Source organism: Scyliorhinus torazame, chromosome 9 (genome assembly GCF_047496885.1).
Source record: "Scyliorhinus torazame isolate Kashiwa2021f chromosome 9, sScyTor2.1, whole genome shotgun sequence".
NCBI classification, from domain to species: Eukaryota; Metazoa; Chordata; class Chondrichthyes; order Carcharhiniformes; family Scyliorhinidae; genus Scyliorhinus; species Scyliorhinus torazame.
The window spans coordinates 167572039-167591435 of record NC_092715.1 but is presented as its reverse complement, the minus strand read 5'-3'; the positions used below and the strand labels follow the sequence as shown (position 1 = coordinate 167591435).

The window sequence follows — 19397 nt, the reverse complement described above, 5'->3', positions numbered from 1 at the left end:
CTCCACGATGGTGTGCCCTGGCGACGTGTTTCTTCCGCCAGGTGCATGGCCTGAATTATGACGTGCAGCTCCTGGTCATTACCCTCTGCAGGCGCTGCCCATCTTTTACCAGAACCTTCTCAAAGTCCGGAACATGGTCGACTCACGCTGCAGCTACCCCCCCCCACTCCACGCCCCACCAGGAGTGGTGGCTGCCATCAGGGAGCCGCTGCTCAGGAATCCACACCTCCACCAATACCATTTTGAATGGCTGGCGGAGGAGCGAGCTGTGGCTGCCAGGGTGACCAGGATCGGGGATGTGCTGGGTAGCGAAGGAGTGGGTTGGATGACACCCCATGAGTTAGTGCACGTTGCAGCGCTGGACACCCGGCTTGTGGCCAGTGTCATCCGAGACCTAAAAATGGTCGCGCTCGGATCTGATGGCACTTGCGGTCTGGAGGACGCGCAGGTGTGCGGTGGTATCCCGTCTGGGCTAACCCCTGGTCGGACGGAATTTCACATTGGCCCCAGGCCCCAAAGCCTCCCTCGGGGGCTGGTGCCCCACACCCCTAGCCACCTTGCGGAAAAGCCCTCCGTGTCTTTTCGCACTGCATGGAGGGGTTTCCTATACGGGCTGCTGCTGCATACTCTTCACCTCCTTTCCCTGGCCCATTGCCTGGTCACACCATGGCCTGCCTTGTTTGTACGGCAGCGGAGTTCCCTACTGAAGATCCCTCGATGGAGGAGTCTCCCCCTCAACCTTGGGGACCTGGGGTGGAGGGTGTTGCACTGGTTCACGGACTCCCAGGAAGCCTGTCATTTTCCCGGCCTTGTGGAGTCTGTGGACCACGTCTATGTTACATGTTATAGGTTGCACCCCCTTTTTAGTTTTCTGACCAATCCTTTGCTGAAGTTTTGTTTGCACTTCAGCCCCAATCTCTTGATCACCAGGTACCCGTGCGGAAGGGGCGGGGAAGGTGGAGGACCTCCTTGTGTACCTGCTCCTGGGCCTGGCAAAGTGGGCCAGTTATACATCCAGGCAGCGGGCGACCGAGGGGGTCGTCCAACCAGACTTTCTGTCCCTCTTCCACGACTACGTTCGTGGCCAGGTGTCCATGAAAGAGAGCATGCGGTGTCCACGGGCACCATCTCGGCCTTCTGTGCCTGGTGGGCACCTCAGAGATTGGGGTGCTTTATTGACCCCTTTAATTGCACTCTCATTTGATGTTTTTAAGTTTCCGTCGATCATTGCTGTGTCCGGGCAGTGCCCTTCTTGCTTTGTCCCTAAATTTGTTTCCTTTCTTCTATTTGGTTGACCCAAAAGAGTGGCCAATCCACTAATCCTGCACATCTTTGGGTTGTGGAGGTGAAACCCACAGAGACAGTGGGAGAATGTGCAAACTCCACACAGACAGTGACCCAGAGCCGGGATCAAACCCGGGTCCTCGGTGCCGTGAGGCAGCAGAGCTAACCCACTGCACCACCGTGCCGCCCAAATCGCTCAGTGATGAGAGGACTGTACGCAGAACACTTTTCACTGTACCTCGGTACGCGTGACAATAAAACAACCCCAAATGTGTCCACTTAATTAGCAATTAGCACATTTACTAAGTTAATGCTTGTTTAAGCTCTGTATCAATTGGACACTGTGGAGAGTGGAATGTGTTGAGGGTAAGACAAATAATATGATTTAATTTATTGAGCTTTTTGTAAGATTTGGGTTTTATTCGTTGTGTCCCTCAGAAGGGTCCTCTTTTGAAAGATTTATTTGAGTTAAGTTGATGACACTGGGGAAACCCAGAGTCTGTTTGTGGTTAAATCATTGAAGTAGGGGGCAGCATGGTAGCGCAGTGGGTTAGCCCTGCTGCCTCACGGCGCCGAGGTCCCAGGTTTGATCCTGGCTCTGGGTCACGGTCCGTGTGGAGTTTGCACATTCTCTGTGGGTTTCGCCCCCACAACCCAAAGATGTGCAGGCTAGGTGGATTGGCCACACTAAATTGCCCCTTAATTGGAAAAAATGAATTGGGTACTCTGAATTTATTTTTAAAAACAATGAGGTGAATGGCAGAAGCCCGACCACCACAGCAATAAATGTGTCTTCCTCCGTGTTGGGCAAATACTGGAAGCAAGTCATTAATTTTTTTCTACCCTGATCTATTTCCACTATTTCAGGTTAATTTTGAACAGAATGTCCAATGGGAAACTGAATCATAACAATTGAAAATGACATTATTTTGCACGCCTAGATCAACAGCACGTTAAACTACATGGGAGGAAGTTTGCAAATAAAGTATCCCCGGAGAAAGGGATTAAGAGCATTAAAGACAATGACAGAATAAATAGAGATAGCGAATAAATTACGGCGTTAATGGAATTACACTATCAAACCTGTGCTGCTGTGACTGTAACACGTGTTAACAGGAAAATTGTAAACTCTGACATCACCTTTTGTGTGCTGAACAAATATTTGCATATTTATTACTTAACTGTCACGTTAAATAATGTTCTCTTCAGAAAATGATATGAAATACTGACTTTTATTAATGAATGAAAATGGATCATCATAAAACACCAACTTTTGGTTTCGGTTTAAAATTCGACACTTGGTAAGAAAGTGGAAAGCATTTAAGACAGAATTACTTTTTGCAATGAGACAGGAAGGAATGTCACGCTGAGAGTATACATAATTATCAGCGAATTGGTTCTTTTCTTTTGTCCTTCGAGCGGTTTGTCGAATGTAAATTGTGCTCTTAATTTGATGGAAAAGTTTGTATTCACTGCCGGGAAGGTGAGAACTACCTGATAATTGTTAATGGGTTCGTGTTAGTGAATGTCTGCAGGAGATTAGATCCAGAATTCATTCTCTAGCCAGATTCCACATTTCAGAGCAGTAACCAGGTGATTGCATGTTGTTCTTTAGTGGGAAGAATGTCATTTTCAGCAGTTACTAGGTAAGTTTGCGTCTTTCTTAAAACGGCAATAAAAAATGTTAACCATTGTTGGGGTTAAATTAGTAACCATGCTCCTGCTTTTGCAGGTCTCTTCTAGTGTTTTTCCTCTTCCAGGCTGTGGGATTTGGGAATGGTAAGTGATCATTCGCCTGCGAATGAAGCTCTCGTTGATCAATTTACTATTGGAAATGGCTTCATGATCAATTTAAGCCGACCACATTCTGTGTTGTCCGTTTCAGATTGTGGAGCCGATAGGAAATGTGATCGACAGATTGCAAAGTCCACTATTCAAAAACCATTAGGAAAAAGTCCCAAATCTTTAACTGAATTTAACAGGCTCAATGGCAAACCTCAAGAAGCAAACTCCTCCGAGACTGTCAACATCATTCGCTTCGTTGGCTTGACGGAGAGTAAGTTACATGCCCGTTCTGAGTTTGCGCTTCATTGTAACTATCGTATGCTTAGAATCCGGCAAACATTGTCAAGTCTGAATATAAGGTTTGATGTCCCAGTTATATTCCCGTAAAATCTTTCTAAAATCACATATAAAACGGGTTTCTCAGTTTTCAACCCTCCAATACTTAATATTTTAGCTTTGGTAATTATTTCAAAACACTTGTACAGGGAATAAGATTTGTTTCTTTAGTAAGGATTTGAAAGTTGCCATACTGACTCGGTAGAATATGGATGATGTGTATTAGAGCAAATGGATCTACCCAACTTCCTGATTGCCCAGCCAGTGACATTTTGCAAACGTGCGGAAAGTTCTGCTCATTCGTGCATGTCAACGTTTAATGCTTATGAAGAGCCATAGTCTGTTCCCTGTACAGTTCCTTATTTATTAGGAAGGCCTGAGGAACTTAACTCGCAGCAGCCGGGACCCAGGTTCAATTCGGCCTTGGATGACTGTGAAGTTTGTACATTCTCCCCGTGTCTGGGTGGATTTCCTCCGGGTGCTCCAGTTTCCTTGCGCAGTCCAAATGTGCAGGCTAGGTAGATTGATCATGCTAAATGCTCCTTTGTGTCCAAAGATGTGCAGGTTAGGTGGGGTTGCAGGGGAAATGGGCATGGGTGGGATGGGCTCTGTGCAGACTTGGTGGGCAGAATGGCCTCCTCCCCTATAGGGATTCTATGGTGTCTCTGCTTGATCCTAACCCTGATATACAGTACACAGTCTATTAAATGTGTTTTGCTTTACAGCATAGTATGTATTATATAACTGATCTACAGGCCTTAATTCTGACTATTGCTTCTTCTATATTGAGATTTTTAGATTAATTTGTGTTCTTGGCCTCCAGCCAATACCCTGGACAGGAGTTGCTGCAGGAATGGTGGAACGTGCATTCTGGGCAGCTTCTGTGCTTGTCCAATTCATTTTATCGGGAGATACTGCGAGCTGGATGAGCGCCTTAAGTAAGAGATTTCTTGATGATTTCTTCCAAATTTACATTGCATTCTGCTAATTGGACTAAGTTGTTTATCGTCTTTCTGTTATTTGGCAGGGGTTGCGGCAAATTTAAAGATGGCCAGTGGGTTTTAAAGCATTGTACCTGGTGTAAATGTAGCTATGGGAGTCTACACTGCCTTGAAGCATTTGGAAAGGTTGAGAACTGTGGTAAGTGTTAAAATTAATCTGTCGAAGCCCAGGGCGAAGGAGCTGTGTATACAAAGTGCATCCATTTTATCCGGCTACCTATATGCACAAGTCTAAACTCTAGGTGAATTATATTTTCTACCAATACTTTCTCCTTTGGGTCTTGAGAGGTTTTCACTTCGTTATTATCTGCCCTTCTGAGTGAGCCTAGGCAGTGTGTCTTAGAATCTGCAACATCAACACTAATTCTAAGGCCATTGAAATGTGTGCATTTTCAGCAAATTTCCCCCTCTAATTCATGCCTGCTGTGACCAATTATTGCAACTTTCACCGCTCCCAGTTGAGATCAACGAGAGTCTGTACTGAGGGAAATCAAACCAAGGAGCCTTTGTGACTGTCATTTGGATCCCTCAAAGGCTAGGGTTACTAGGTGTGAAGTTTCTGAAGTTCACGCAGGATTATTGAAGTGTTCTAAAAGTATTTTTATAATGGTCTGTTGTGGTGCAACTGTTTACCCCTGGAAACTTCATCTTAACCGTTCAAAAATACACATCTTAACCATTCAAAAATGCAACAATAGCGTCAGACTGATCAATGTACACTAAATAATCCGTTCAGTCATTTATTCATGCCAGACTGTCAATGTTGAAGAAATGTTGCTGAGATTTAAGTTCTGCAAACACATATAAATGTAAATGTGCTACACACAGTTTAAAAGATCAACATCAGTGGCATTTTGAATTCTGAATGAACAAATGATTGCTTCCCACATCTCATTTTAGGAGTAGTGTGCTAATTTTAACCTGAGTAACAGCGAGTCACTGCAATTGGGCCCTTAAGACATTCCAGCTTTTAATAAGTATTTGTGATGCCTGCTGGTTGTTATATGCATGACTGTTGGTGACTGTTTTGGTCTTTGCATTAATGGCCTCAGCTGAACTGTCTCCTGAAACATGTATGAACATTTTTGGATGGGATACGGAGGGCTGCCAGGACCTGTGGTGCAGGGAGCTAGTGTATAAGTGATATCTGCATTAACAGACTATTCTGTCTCTAGTAATCCAGTTTAGTGCTGCATTTGCTTCCTACAGCACCAGTGACAGCATATTTCCTTCCTCAGTCCCTCTTCTATAATATTGTTGCTAAGACCCCATTATAAGGACACAGCTTGAGCTGCTAGCAATGCCAAGAATTAGGAAGTGATTCATTTGTTAGGGTGAACATGGAATACAAGGGTACAACTCCAAAGGGGGTGCAGGAGCAGAGGGGGTTAGGTTATATGTACATAAATCATTGAACGAGGCAGACGGGTGGAGAGAGAAACATAGAAACGAGGAGCAGGGGAAGCCATTTGGCCCTTCGAGCCTGCTCCACCATTCATGATCCCCCAACTCAATAGCTTAATCCTGCATTTCCCCTCCCATATCCTTTGATCCCCTTTGCCCTAGTGCTCTAGCTAACTGCTTTGTACAGTGTTTTATCCTCCACTTCCTGTGGTAACAAACCCCATAAACTCGCCTCACTCTGGTGAAGACATTTCTCTTAATCTCTGTCCTAAATGGTCTACCCCGTGTCCTCAGACTTGTGAACCCTGGTTCTGGACACCCACCATGAGCAACACACTTCCTGCATCAACACTTATCTAGTCCTGTTAGACACCCCCAACCTCATTCTTGACTCCAGCAAATACAATCCTAACCCATTGAATCACTCCTTGTATGTTAGTCCTGCCATCCCAGGAATCAGTCTGGTAAACCTTTGCTGCACTCCCTCTAGAGCAAGAATTTCCTTCTTCAGGTAAGAAGACCAAAACTGCACACAATATTCCAGGTATGGCCTCACGAAGGCCCTGTATAATTGTAGCAAGACACCCCTGCTTCCTTGTACTCTAATCCTCACGCAATGAAGGCCAGCATACCATTTACCACCTTTACCTCCTGCTGAACCTGCATACTTGCCTTCAGTGACTGGACACCCAGGTCTTGTTGCACCTTTCCTAATTTATGGCCATTCAGATAATAGTCATTCATTTGCTCACTTATCCAAATCACACTGAAGGATCTCTGCACCCTCCTCGCAGCTCAACCTGCCACCCAACTTTGTGTCAGCTGCAAATCTGGAGATATTACATTTTGTTCCCTCATCTAAATCATTAATATATAATGTGAGCAGTTGGGTTCCAAGCACGATCCCTGCGCACGACACTAGTCACTGCCTGCCAACTTCAAAAAGGTCTCCTCTTGCCCCACCCATCCCTTCCTCGACCTCATCTGGTCCCCCAGCATCAGATGCGTCTCCTGTAAAAACACAACGTCCTCCTTCAAGCTTCTCAAATGTTTGAACACACAAGACTCTTTATTCAGCTCATTCAACCCTCATGTCATGTGACCAGCCTGGTTTTGGTGGGGAGGGAGGAGGGGGTCATACCCTTTTAAAGCCAGCACCCGGCCCACGTCAAGTGTCCCTCCAGGCCCGCCCTCGGTTATCCGGTCATCTCTTCCCTCCCTAACTGTGCCACACCAAGGGGCAACATGTGGCACAGTGGTTAGCAATGTTGCCTACAGCGCTGAGGACCCGGGTTCGAATCCCGGCCCTGGGTCACTGTCTGTGTGGAACATAGAACATGGAACATAGAAAATACAGCACAGAACAGGCCCTTCGTCCCACGATGTTGTGCCGAACCTTTGTCCTAGATTAATCATAGATTATCATTGAATTTACAGTGCAGGAGGCCATTCGGCCCTTTGAGTCTGCACCGGCTCTTGGAAAGAGCACCCTACCCAAACTCAACGCCTCCACCCAACACCAAGGGCAATTTAGACATTTAAGGGCAATTTATCATTGGCCAATTCACCTAACCCGCACATCTTTGGACTGTGGGAGGAAACCAGAGCACCCGGAGGAAACCCACGCACACACTGGGAGGATGTGCAGACTCCGCACAGACAGTGACCCGAGCCGGAATCGAACCTGGGACCCCGGAGCTGTGAAGCAATTGTGCTATCCACAATGCTACCGTGCTGCCCTTAAGAACAAATAAATCTACACTATATCATTTTACCGTAATCCATACACCTATCCAATAGCTGCTTGAAGGTCCCTAATGTTTCTGACTCAACTACTTCCACAGGCAGTGCATTCCATGCCCCCATTACTCTCTGGGTAAAGAACCTACCTCTGATATCCCTCCTATATCTTCCACCTTAAATTTATGTCCCCTTATAATAGTGTGTTCCACCTGGGGAAAAAGTCTCTGACTGTCCGTCTATTCCCCTGATCATCTTATAAACCTCTATCAAGTCGCCCCTCATCCTTCTCCGTTCTAATGAGAAAAGGCCTAGCACCCTCAACCTTTCCTCGTAAGACCTACTCTCCATTCCAGGCAACATCCTGGTAAATCTCCTTTGCACCTTTTCCAAAGCTTCCACATCCTTCCTAAAATGAGGCGGCCAGAAATGGACACAGTCCTCCAAATGTGGCCTTACCAAAGTTTTGTACAGCTGCATCATCACCTCACGGCTCTTAAATTCAATCCCTCTGTTAATGAACGCGAGCACACCATAGGCCTTCTTCACAGCTCTATCCACTTGAGTGGCAACTTTCAAAGATGTATGAACATAGACCCCAAGATCTCTCTGCTCCTCCACATTGCCAAGAACTCTACCATTAACCCTGTATTCCGCATTCTTATTTGTCCTTCCAAAATGGACGACCTCACACTTTTCAGGGTTAAACTCCATCTGCCACTTCTCAGCCCAGCTCTGCATCCTATCTATGTTTCTTTGCAGCCGACAACAGCCCTCCTTACTATCCACAACTCCACCAATCTTCGTATCGACTGCAAATTTACTGACCCACCCTTCAACTCCCTCATCCAAGTCATTAATGAAAAATCACAAACAGCAGAGGACCCAGAACTGATCCCTGCGGTACGCCACTGGTAACTGGGATCCAGGCTGAATATTTGCCATCCACCACCACTCTCTGACTTCTATCGGTTTGCCAGTTCGTTATCCAACTGGCCAAATTACCCACTATCCCATGCCTCCTTACTTTCTGCATAAGCCTACCATGGGGAACCTTATCAAATGCCTTACTAAAATCCATGTACACTACATCCACTGCTTTACCTTCATCCACATGCTTGGTCACCTCCTCAAAGAATTCAATAAGACTTGTAAGGCAAGACTATATGGAGTTTGTACATTCTCCATGTGTCTGCGTGGGTTTCACCCCCACAACCCAAAGATGTGCAGGGTAGGTAGATTGGCCGCACTAAATTGCCCTTAATTGGAACAAAATAATTGAGTACTCTAAATTTATTTTTTTTAAATTGTGTGCCACTCCATCCCTGAGCAAAGACCCCACACTTCCTCCTGGCAACCCACCACTTCACTTCTGTTAACTAGCCCATCCAGCTGGCTTGGTGGCCCCTGCCCAAGGCCATTGACTTCCCCTCACCTCTCCAGTCCATCCTCCAACAAACCAAAGGCACACTTATGCCATCGCTGCTCCTGCCTCCCCGTCATAACCCACCCCATACACTTTACAGTGAGCACAAAGCTCCTCCTCAAGTTCAATGTCCTCACATTCCTCCCAGTCCATGGACACTTCTCGCCACCTCTGGTGAGTCAAAATAAAACTCCTGCTTGCGCTGTGTTACCCACCAGCGGCAGGGTACAGAACCCCAGTATTTATCCAGATGAACCCTCCTCTTCACCAACTCTGCACCCAGGTCCTGGTAGACCCACAATTCACTCCCAGGTGCATTTCCTGGTCTGCTTCACCCATTTCAGGATCTTTTCTATAACCCAAGTATCGATGCAGCATCGCCCATCGTGGCTCCCCCAGTGCCTGATCCACCTGGGGGGGGGGGGGGGGGCTGGTCTAAAGCCCCCTCCCCCATCAACATCTCCAGCATGCTCACCACATACTTGGCGGCTCAGCTCCCTTGGACATCCCGACAATCCTCGGGTTTGGTCTCTTGGAGTGGTTCTCCAGGTCCTCCAATTTCTGTCTCTCCTGGCTGTCCAGAACCAACCGCAACTCCACCTCCAATGAGGCCATCTGCTCCTCCACCTACTGGATTGGCAGGCCCTGAGCCTCTAGTCTCTGCTCCACTCTCAATCGCAGCTCTTGAGTGGCTCCACCATCTTGGCCAAATTCTCCAAAGCCTCTTTCCTCTGCTGTTGGAATTTGCTTTCAGAAACCCCTCCAGCTGCTTGGTTGACCACTGGGTGGACACTGCTGCCCCCTTGCCCTCCACCATCTTCACTTGTGGCACACCACAAAAACTTTCTTGCTTCAGCTGTTCTCTTTCTCGAGGCACTTCTCGTCCTCTGGTCCATACACCAGCCTCACCAGAGGAGTGTTACCTTCCCTGGGCATTCGTGCACTTTTGCCCCCCAAAAAACTCATATGGGTGGGGAAGGACCAACAAAATCCACCTTGAGCGGGAGTTGCCAAATGTGTGACCACTCACTCCATGACCGCCACCGGAAGTCCCTATAAAATCTATGATAAATTCTAAAATTTTCCCCACTACTGACATCTGGCTTACTGGTCTAATTCCCTGTTTTCTCTCTACTTCCCTTTTCTCTACTTTCCTATTTAAATAGTGTGGAGTTATATTAGCTATCCTTAAATCTGCAAGAACTGTTCCATAGTATACAGAATCCTGGAAAATGACCACCAATGCATTCCCTATTTCTCGAGCCACTTCCTTGAGTACTCTGGGATTTAGATTATCAGCTCTGGGAATATATTCGTCTTCAATCCCATCAATTTCCCGACACCATTTCTCTATTAATAAAGCACACAATATCCTAACTTTATTAATAGTACACAAGTAAGAGTTTAATGTTGAACTTGGATGCTAATTTGTCCTCGCGCAGTGTATTGCATCCAGTTCTGGGTGCCACACTTTTTAGGGAGGGTGCAAAGGGGCCCACTTGTATGATTCCAAAAATGATGCACTTCAGATAGATTGAAGAAGTTAGCACTGTTTCCTTCTGGGTGAGGGGGGAAAAGAGGTTGCAAGGAGATTTGATAGAGGTCCTCAAAATCGGGAGGGATCTGGGGACAAACTAAATGGGGAGAAGGTAGAGAATGAGAGGGCACAGATTTAAAGTAATTTTTGTTAGCATCACAAGTAGGCTTCCATTAACACTGCAATGAAGTTACTGTGGAAAATTATGCGAAAGGGATACGGAAAGATTTTCACATAGCGGGTCGTTTGGAATGCACTACCTGATGTGTGGTGGAGGTAGATTCAATCAGCGCTTTCAAAGTGGAATTGGACTGTAATCGAAAAGGAATATGTGCAGGGTATTCTTTCTTTCTTTTTTAAAGAAAGAGTACCCAATTCTTTTTTCCCCAACTGAGGGGCAATTTAGCATGGCCAATCCACCTAGCCTGCACATCTTTTGGGTTGTGGGGGTCAGACCCACGCAAACACTGGGAGAATGTGCAAACACTGCACGGGCTGGGATCAAACCCAGGTCCTCAGCACTGTGATGCAGCAGTGCTAACCACTGCACCACATAACCACTATGTGCAGGGTTACAGGGACGAAGTAGGAATGGGCATAAGGTGACTTGCTCACTTGGAGAGTTATTTCAGACACTAGGCCTCCTATGCTGTAATAATTCTGAATTAATGACTACAGTCAGTTTCCTGCTTTTTGTTTTCTTTTAACATTAACTGTTACATGCCATGGGACATTAACATTCTAGACGTTTTAGTTGTTTGCTGGCCTTTTCAATTTGAAAGAGACTAGATGTCACCTAACTCCATACACTTGCTGTTGCCCCATATCCCTTACTGTTGGCTAATCAAGACCTCTTCACCTAGTTTAAATTTAACAACTGATCTAGCTCTCATCGTTCGTTGTGTACACTTTCAAATTTGTGACCACTTTCAAATTTCATTCTTGATTTTTATACTTAGTCCTAGATTCCCTGGCCAGCTGAAATAATCGCTTGTTCCCCTGTGAGCACACTGAGGGGGGGGGGCACTACTCCTGACATCCCTCTAATATTGGTTTCAAAATAAGTTGTGATTTTTATGTGCCTTGCAAGTTTTTTTTTTTTTTTTTTTTTTTTTTTTTTTTTTTTTTTTTTTGTAGCTCTTGCTATGTTATCGCCCCACTTTCTGCTATCTGTGCATCTTTCTCATTTGTTAGGATCTCTGTTTTATTTGTACACCTCTTAGTTTCATGTTTCTTACCCCTTTATTTTCTCATGGCTGCCTTTTTGGCATGGAGTGCTCTTTTATTCCCCTTTTAAAGGTGCAAAGTGATTTAATGGTACAACACCATTAAATCTGTTTCCTACTGATCTGTTGTTTTGCCCAGTTTACGATGGACAGTCTCTTATCGCATCTGTGTCGGCCTCTCCTAAAATCTATTTTGCATTTCTAGATCTATTTTGCATTTCAAACTGTGTTGAACTCTTATTTATTAATGATAATATGAATGTTCATGCACACTTGGGCTCTAACTAAATCTGATTCATGGTTACATTTAATATGGCAAGGCACTTTGTTGATGCTAGGACATATTGTGGGGGGGAAAAAACTTATCTGCTTATTTTAAACTGATTGTTAAAATCCCCCATTGAAACCACTCTGCTTAAGCTACATGCTTATCTAATCAATCTCTGTATTTATACAAGCTTACCATTTTACATCTGCTACCAGGAGGCCTTCATGCAATCCCACTTTAGTTTTAAATTTCTATTAATTCTAATCTCCATTGCCTGCTTGCCTCTTATTACATAATTTCTTCATTCAAATAATGAGGCTGCTCTTCCTTGCAGACCGTAACCTCATATTTAGTTCTCAATCCTATTGGCCTTGCAGCCATGTCTCAGCGAGTTGAAATTGTACTTGCAATTCAAACAGATTGTTTCTTATGCTACATCTTTGTATGTAGAAAATGCTTATTTAGTCTGTTTTAATTCACTGCTTATTATTTCTCGTGTTAATTACTTTGCAGCTTTTTAGTTTTCCCTCGTTGTTGTTTTCCTTGTAATTGACTTACTCTTTAGTCTTTCAGTTTGTTTTCACACTTTTTTATACCAGCTTTTCCACAGTCTTTACCAAGTTCTCGCTAGGACTCGAGTTGGGGGCCATTCTTTATGTGCAAGTCTCACTGAAAGGACCATCGGAAGCAAATTGGATCTTGCCCACACCGTGCCATTTTCAAACAAGTGTCACTAGATTGTGATGAGTAGCAGGAATCCTGGTGACACCTGCAGCACCCTCTCTTTCACTGCTAATTAAGGTGGTATAAATAATAGTTTTGATGCATAGAACTTTTCGGGCAAATGGACAAAGATTTTTTAAAAATAAATTTAGAACATCCAATTAATTTTTCCAATTAAGGGGCAATTTAATGTGGCCAATCCACATCTTTGGGTTGTGGGGGCAAAACCCACACAAACACGGGGAGAATGTGCAAACTCCACACGGACAGTGACCCAGAGCCGGGATCGAACCTGGGACCTCGGCGCCGTGAGGCAGCAGGGCTAACCCACTGCGCCACCGTGCTGCCCTACAAAATGAGATTTTGAGGAACATTGGAGGAAAGAGGGGAATTCCAGAACTTTGGATCCAGGCGACTAAACAAATGTGTCAAAATGATGGGATGACCATCAAGGAACAGAAAGAAGATCTCTGGCTGAAGAAGACTAGAGCTGGAGATGCGAGTTTTGCTGTACACAGAAAGTGTAGGTCAGCAAGTGCAGGAGTGATGGGTGACTGACTTGGTTGCGTGAAGATGTGGATAGATTTTTAGATCAGCTCCAGTTTATGTCTAATGGAAGATGGGAGGCTAGTCAGGAAAGCATCAACAGAATCATCAAGCCTAGAGGTGACCAGGCATATGGATGAGGGGTGCTGAAAATGCCAGAGAAGGATGGAATAGTTTGCAGCTGAGAGCAAAGTCAATGGCTTTGGTCTTCCATTAGTTAGAAATTTTGGGGGCGGCATGTGGCACGGTGGATAGCACTGCCTACGGCGTTGAGGACCCGGGTTCGAATCCCGGCCCTGCATCACTGTCCCATGTGGAGTTTGCACATTCTCCCCGTGTCTGCGTGGGTTTCACCCCCCACAACCCACTGTTCATCCAGTGCTAGATGTCAAAAGTACTAGAAAAGTCAAAGCCGAGGTGTTGGTAAAGCTTAATGGTGAGGTAAAGCAATAGATGTGGAACCTGATTTTGAGCCCTCATTTGTCTTTGCTAATCTTTTCCCTTTTTTACATAGCTATAAAAACTTGGTCTGTTATGCTTCTTGCTATTTCTATTTCTTTGGTTTCTTGGTCCTCCCTGGCTGAATTGTAAAACGCTTCCAATCCTCAGGTTTACAACTTGTTTTGGCAACTTTGAGCCTCTTCCTTTTAATCTAATATACTTATTAATCATTGGTGGATCTCTTCTGCTTTGTGCCTCACAAATTTGTTGTATTAATTCTTCAATGTTTTTTTTTTTTAGAAATTCTCCTCCATTTCCGCATTTTCTCCCACATTTACATCCATCAAGCCCAAAGATCCCCTTTTAGCACACAAACCCCGCATATCCACCTATAATTGGTTACTCGTAAATTTAACAAAACAATTTCTGTTCATCCAGTGCTAGATGTCAAAAGTACTAGAAAAGTCAAAGCCGAGGTGTTGGTAAAGCTTAGTGGTGAGGTAAAGCAATAGATGTGGAACCTGATTTTGTTCTCGGGAAATGTTGCGGGGGAACAACATAAAGGGGGCCAAGGATAGATCCCTGAGGGAATTCGGTAAGTGTGTAAGTGGAAAGAGAAGCTGTAGGAGGTGATTCCCTGACTACCGCTGGTTCCATTCTTATCTATCCAGGTGAATGCAGCCCAATTCCCCTGGACAATAGTGGAAGATGTATGGTTTATCATGCCAAAGATCGAGACCAGTTGAGAAGGGCTGTCATTCGTAGCTTTTGGGGCTGTTTTACCACTAAATATTGTAGGACCGATATCTGGTTTGAAGGATTCTAACATGGATTTTCCAAGCAAGGTGGGAATAGATTTGGGAGGCAACATTCTCAAATGGGGCAACCGTTTGGAAGGACGGAGGTGGGGGTCAGGAAGAGGTTTTTTAAGTGGGTGATGACTTCTTGGAGAAATACAGACAGTACCTGAAGAGTGAACCATTACCACAGAAAGAAGGAACAAATATAGAAAAAGCTTGAAATAGTGCGTCTCGCAGCATCTGCAGAGTTAACATTTTCAGACCAGTGACATATCATTGAAAGGTAGATGCTGCCAGATCTGAGAACTTCCAACAATGTGTCTAGCATCTGCAGTATTTCACTTGTGTGCAGTGACACCAATCAATGAATGGATCTAAACTCTTCCCCCCCCCCCCCCAAACTGAAATATTTTTTTAAAAAAAATTAGAGTATCCAATTCATTTTTTCCAAAAGCGGCAATTTAGCGTGGTCAATCCACCTACCCTGCACATCTTTGGGTTGCGGGGACGAAATCCATGCAAACACGGGGCGAATGTGCAAACTCCACACGGACAGTGACCCAGAGCTGGGATCGAACCTGGGACCTCGACGCTGTAAGGCCGCAGCGCCACCATGCTGCCCTCCCCCACTGAAATATTGAAATATATTTGCTATCATCTACTTGGGTGATTTGACTGTTGCAAATCTCATTAGCCTGATATTTACATGAAAATGCAACACTGGAAACTATCATTGATCTATTTGTTATAAATGTTCCCAATTGATCCTGAATCTATTGCAGAGATTTTTTACCGTTCATTTTGTTCTCTATCCTTGCATGTTAAACATTAAGTGACATCTCCTTTTTTGCATTCTAGATCCAAGCCAGGATGATTATTATGATAGGTTGACTGCTGATTCCTCCGACCTGATACCAACAAGATCGCTGTTGATCTCTGTGACGTGCCTTGCCATAGCATTTGCACTATGAATTTTATACACGATAAAATATTTACTAGATATATTGGAAGGCCCTTTGGTTATGGGGTTGCTTCAATTGGTGGATTTTCTCCCTTTGGACGCTACCAATCATTTCTAGTACCTGCTGCAAGTGTGTGACTTCATTTGAAAGGCTAGGTGGTAGTTTTGATGACCCATTCAGATACAGCACATGTGTCCACATGGTATTTCCGGTATTTAGGGCTGGATAATCAGAATTGTGAATCCTAACCCACTACTGTCCTGCCCCCTCCATCCCCTAATGAGGAGAAGCCAAATGTAGCATTGATTTGCAAGCCTTGTCGATATGAAAAAGACAGGAGAACGATCCTGAAATCTTGTTTCGCCAGACTGAATTAATTTCCCTGCGTGCAAACCCCCCACCCCCATTGTCTATAGTCATGTCAATACTCTGTAAAAGGCTATGCCACAGCCCTGGTTCCTAATCTGTGATGAGAGAATGTTCCGTTACAGATGATGCCTGTCTTCTGTGCATGTAGCAGTGTTTGTGATGGCCTTATTGAATCCTGTGCTAAGTTTCCATATGTTAATAGTATGTAAAGCAGTGCAGTATAAAAGCAACTTCAATTAATGTTTTTGCACATTGTTGGAAAATTATATATTTTAATAGAGCATTAATACAAATTGGATGTAAGTATTTTCAATGCTAGGTTTAATTTGTAAATCTTAACAATTTTAATTAGTATTGTGCTAAATTTAGCTGCAAGTGATCTGTTTTTATGTCTAATAATACAATGGGCAGTAAAACCATGAATAAGGTGAAATTAAATGTCATTCCTATTTACATTTTCTTGGACTTCAAAGTTTAGTGCTTTCTGGGAATGTTGGGTTATCCATTTGGCCTGAAGATGAGGCTATACTTCAATCATGAATGAATTGAAAGACTGATAGAGTATCGTTGCCATCTTGTGGATGATTAATCTTCCTCTGTCCAGCCAAATGATCCCTCTGTCTAGTATTTAAAAACACAAAATACTGAAATATTCGGCAGGTTTGGCAGCATCTGTGGAAAGAGAATCATGTCTGGTTGAGACCTTTTAATCGGATCTCCACTACTCATAGTTTTTGTGTTTAAAGTGAAGGCAGAAGATATTTGGTTTGTTTTCTTTAGCTGTGTGGGACACTATCCTGGGTCTCAAGTGCACAATAGCCTGCCTGTGGAGACTTCCAATTTATGACCTGCAGTGTTGATTTGTTTGGGGGGGTGGGGGGGGTTCACATTGATTTTGGAACTTCTCTTTCAGCAATATCAAATGTTCAGATGAACTATGACATGCTTTTTGTACCCACTGCTGAATAGTATGACAAACATCCAGCTGAGTAAAATTGTCCACTTTAACTACAGGTTGACCATCTCTTACCCCAAATTCCAGGCGCTGACCACAAGTTCCTGGCCACATGTGTGCAGGTCACCATACACGTGTGCATTATATTCCAAAATCCGATACTCGCTTGGTCCCAAGTATTTCGGATAAAGGATGTTCTGGGGTAGTCTGAAGTTACTGTCCAAGCTCATTCTATTTACAGAAAGCAAATAAAGGAGCCTGTCATCTATTTGTGTGTAGGCAGGATTAGAACCTGGTGATGTGAAGGAGGGAATGCAGCCTGGAAAGTAAGGAGACTGTTTTCAGCTGCAAAATCTGTCTAAAGGTGTTTTGGCAGCTCGACACTAGCATTTCCTGCAATCCTTCATTGAGGGATCCAAACCCCATATCTGTTGTATGATTGTCTCCTCTTTTTTGCTAGAAGCGCCCTTGTGCTACAAGGGTTCAAGGAGAAGGTCTGTTGCCACCTGGGGGTAACTTATCACGTCTTTTAGTGGGGAAAATGCCAGAAACCATTATACTCTTGTTGGGCAACGGGTCTGAGTTCCCATTTCCTCCATCTTTAATAGTAGGATTACATTTGCTGCCTTCCAATCTGCAAGAACCACTGCAGAATTTTGGAAAATGACCACCATCCACTCTCTACATAACCATTATCAGGCCCAAGTTATTTCAATCCCATTAGTTTCTCAGTAGTAATTTCTTTCCAGTTCCTCCTTATAGTTAGTTAATCCCATGGTTCTTTAGTATTCCTCAGAAGATTTTCATATCTTCCTTCATGAAGGCGGCAGTCACTATGTGCGATGTGCCATTTCATTAAGTTCTCCTGTCTCTGCATGTAATGAGCCCTCATTTGTCTTTGCTAATCTTTTCCCTTTTTTACATAGCTATAAAAACTTGGTCTGTTATGCTTCTTGCTATTTCTATTTCTTTGGTTTCTTGGTCCTCCCTGGCTGAATTGTAAAACGCTTCCAATCCTCAGGTTTACAACTTGTTTTGGCAACTTTGAGCCTCTTCCTTTTAATCTAATATACTTATTAATCATTGGTGGATCTCTTCTGCTTTTGTGCCTCACAAATTTGTTGTTTTAATTCTTCAATGTTTAAAATTTAAAAAAAAAATTCTCCTCCATTTCCGCATTTTCTCCCACGTTTACATCCATCAAGCCCAAAGATCCCCTTTTAGCACACAAACCCCGCATATCCACCTACATCCCAAAGAACTCTCATTTCGAGTGAAAGTCCCGTCCCTTCCCTTGTCCAAATATATACCACCTTGGCTCCTTTAATCTCTACACCCGCGCGCAGTGATACAAAAAAGAAGAAAATACAGTCATGAGGTTACATCGGCACATGGCCATTCCTCAATTTGTCAGTTCTGCCACAGTCCTTCTGCTTTCGCAAACTCCTCCGCTGCTTCCGCCGTTCCAAAATAAAAGTCCCTGAGCTTGTAAGTCACCCTCCGCTTCGCTGGATATACAATGCCGCACCGCACCTTGCTAATGTACAGTGCCCTCTTCACCCGGTTGAAGGCAGCCCGCCTCCTTGCCAGCTCCACCGTAAAGTCCTGGTATACACGTATACCAGCTCCAACCCACTGCACCACCCGCTTCTGCTTGGCCCAGCTCAGGACCTTCTCCTTCACCCTGTACCTACGGAAGCACAGAGTCACTGCCCATGGCGGCTCACTCGCCTTTGGTACAGGCCTCCATAACCGATGAGCCCAATCCAGTTCATATCGGGAGGGGTCCTCCCCCTCCCCCAATAGTTTTGCCAGCATCGCGGCAAAATACTCAGTTGGCTTCGGTCCTTCAACTCCTTCGGGCAGCCCCACAATCCTCCAGTTCTGTCGCCTGGATCTATTTTCCAGGTCTTCCATTTTTCCTCGCAGATCCTTGTTAGTATCCATCACCTTCCGCATCTCTTTCCCCATCGAGGCAAGTTGATCACCGTGCTGCAATAACGTCTCCTTCACTTCCTTCAGCGCCTCCCCTTGCTCTTGCTCCTCCGCCACTGCGCTCGCCACCTCCGTCCTCATCAGGGAAACCGCCTCCTCCACCAGCACACTCAAAACCTCCCTCATCTCCTTCCTCACTGTCTCCATGCATTTCGCAATCTGCGCCAACTGCTTTTCAAATTCTGCAGCCATCACCTTGGTTATTTCTTCAGCTGTAAGCAGTGCGGCCTTCCCTGGTGCTCCAGCCTCCATTTTACCTGGTGACCCCGTGGTGACCTTTCCACTCCCCGACTGACCTCCAGCTGTTTTTTTTTTTTCCGGCCGTTTTTCTGCTCACCCTCGACATTTTTCTTTGGGTTTTTTTCCCTCCTGTGTCTTCACAGTGCCTCCTCCGTGCCTTCTCCCTGCTTCTGCTGCCTCCGTGGACCCTGGGACCGGGCTTAAAGCCCTGAAAATGCCGTTCCCGAGTGGGAGCTCTCCATTGTGCGGCCGCCTCCCGGCCGCCGTCACCTGAAGTCCTTAATTCTTCAATGTTAAAATTGTTTACCTGGGCAGCACGGTGGCACAGTGGCTAGCATTGCTGCCTCATAGTGCTGAGG

General features: G+C 44.8%; 1 protein-coding gene across 1 annotated transcript; it reads left to right on the top strand.

Moving 5' to 3' along the window:
- Positions 1-2847: 2847 nt before the first annotated feature.
- Positions 2848-16303, top strand: LOC140430042 (cryptic protein-like). The gene is made up of 6 exons (XM_072517589.1): positions 2848-2930; positions 3017-3063; positions 3170-3340; positions 4229-4343; positions 4433-4545; positions 15376-16303. The coding sequence occupies exons 1-6, from the start codon at positions 2908-2910 to the stop codon at positions 15486-15488; spliced, it is 582 nt and encodes a 193-aa protein (XP_072373690.1). The 5' UTR covers positions 2848-2907; the 3' UTR covers positions 15489-16303.
- Positions 16304-19397: the final 3094 nt, after the last annotated feature.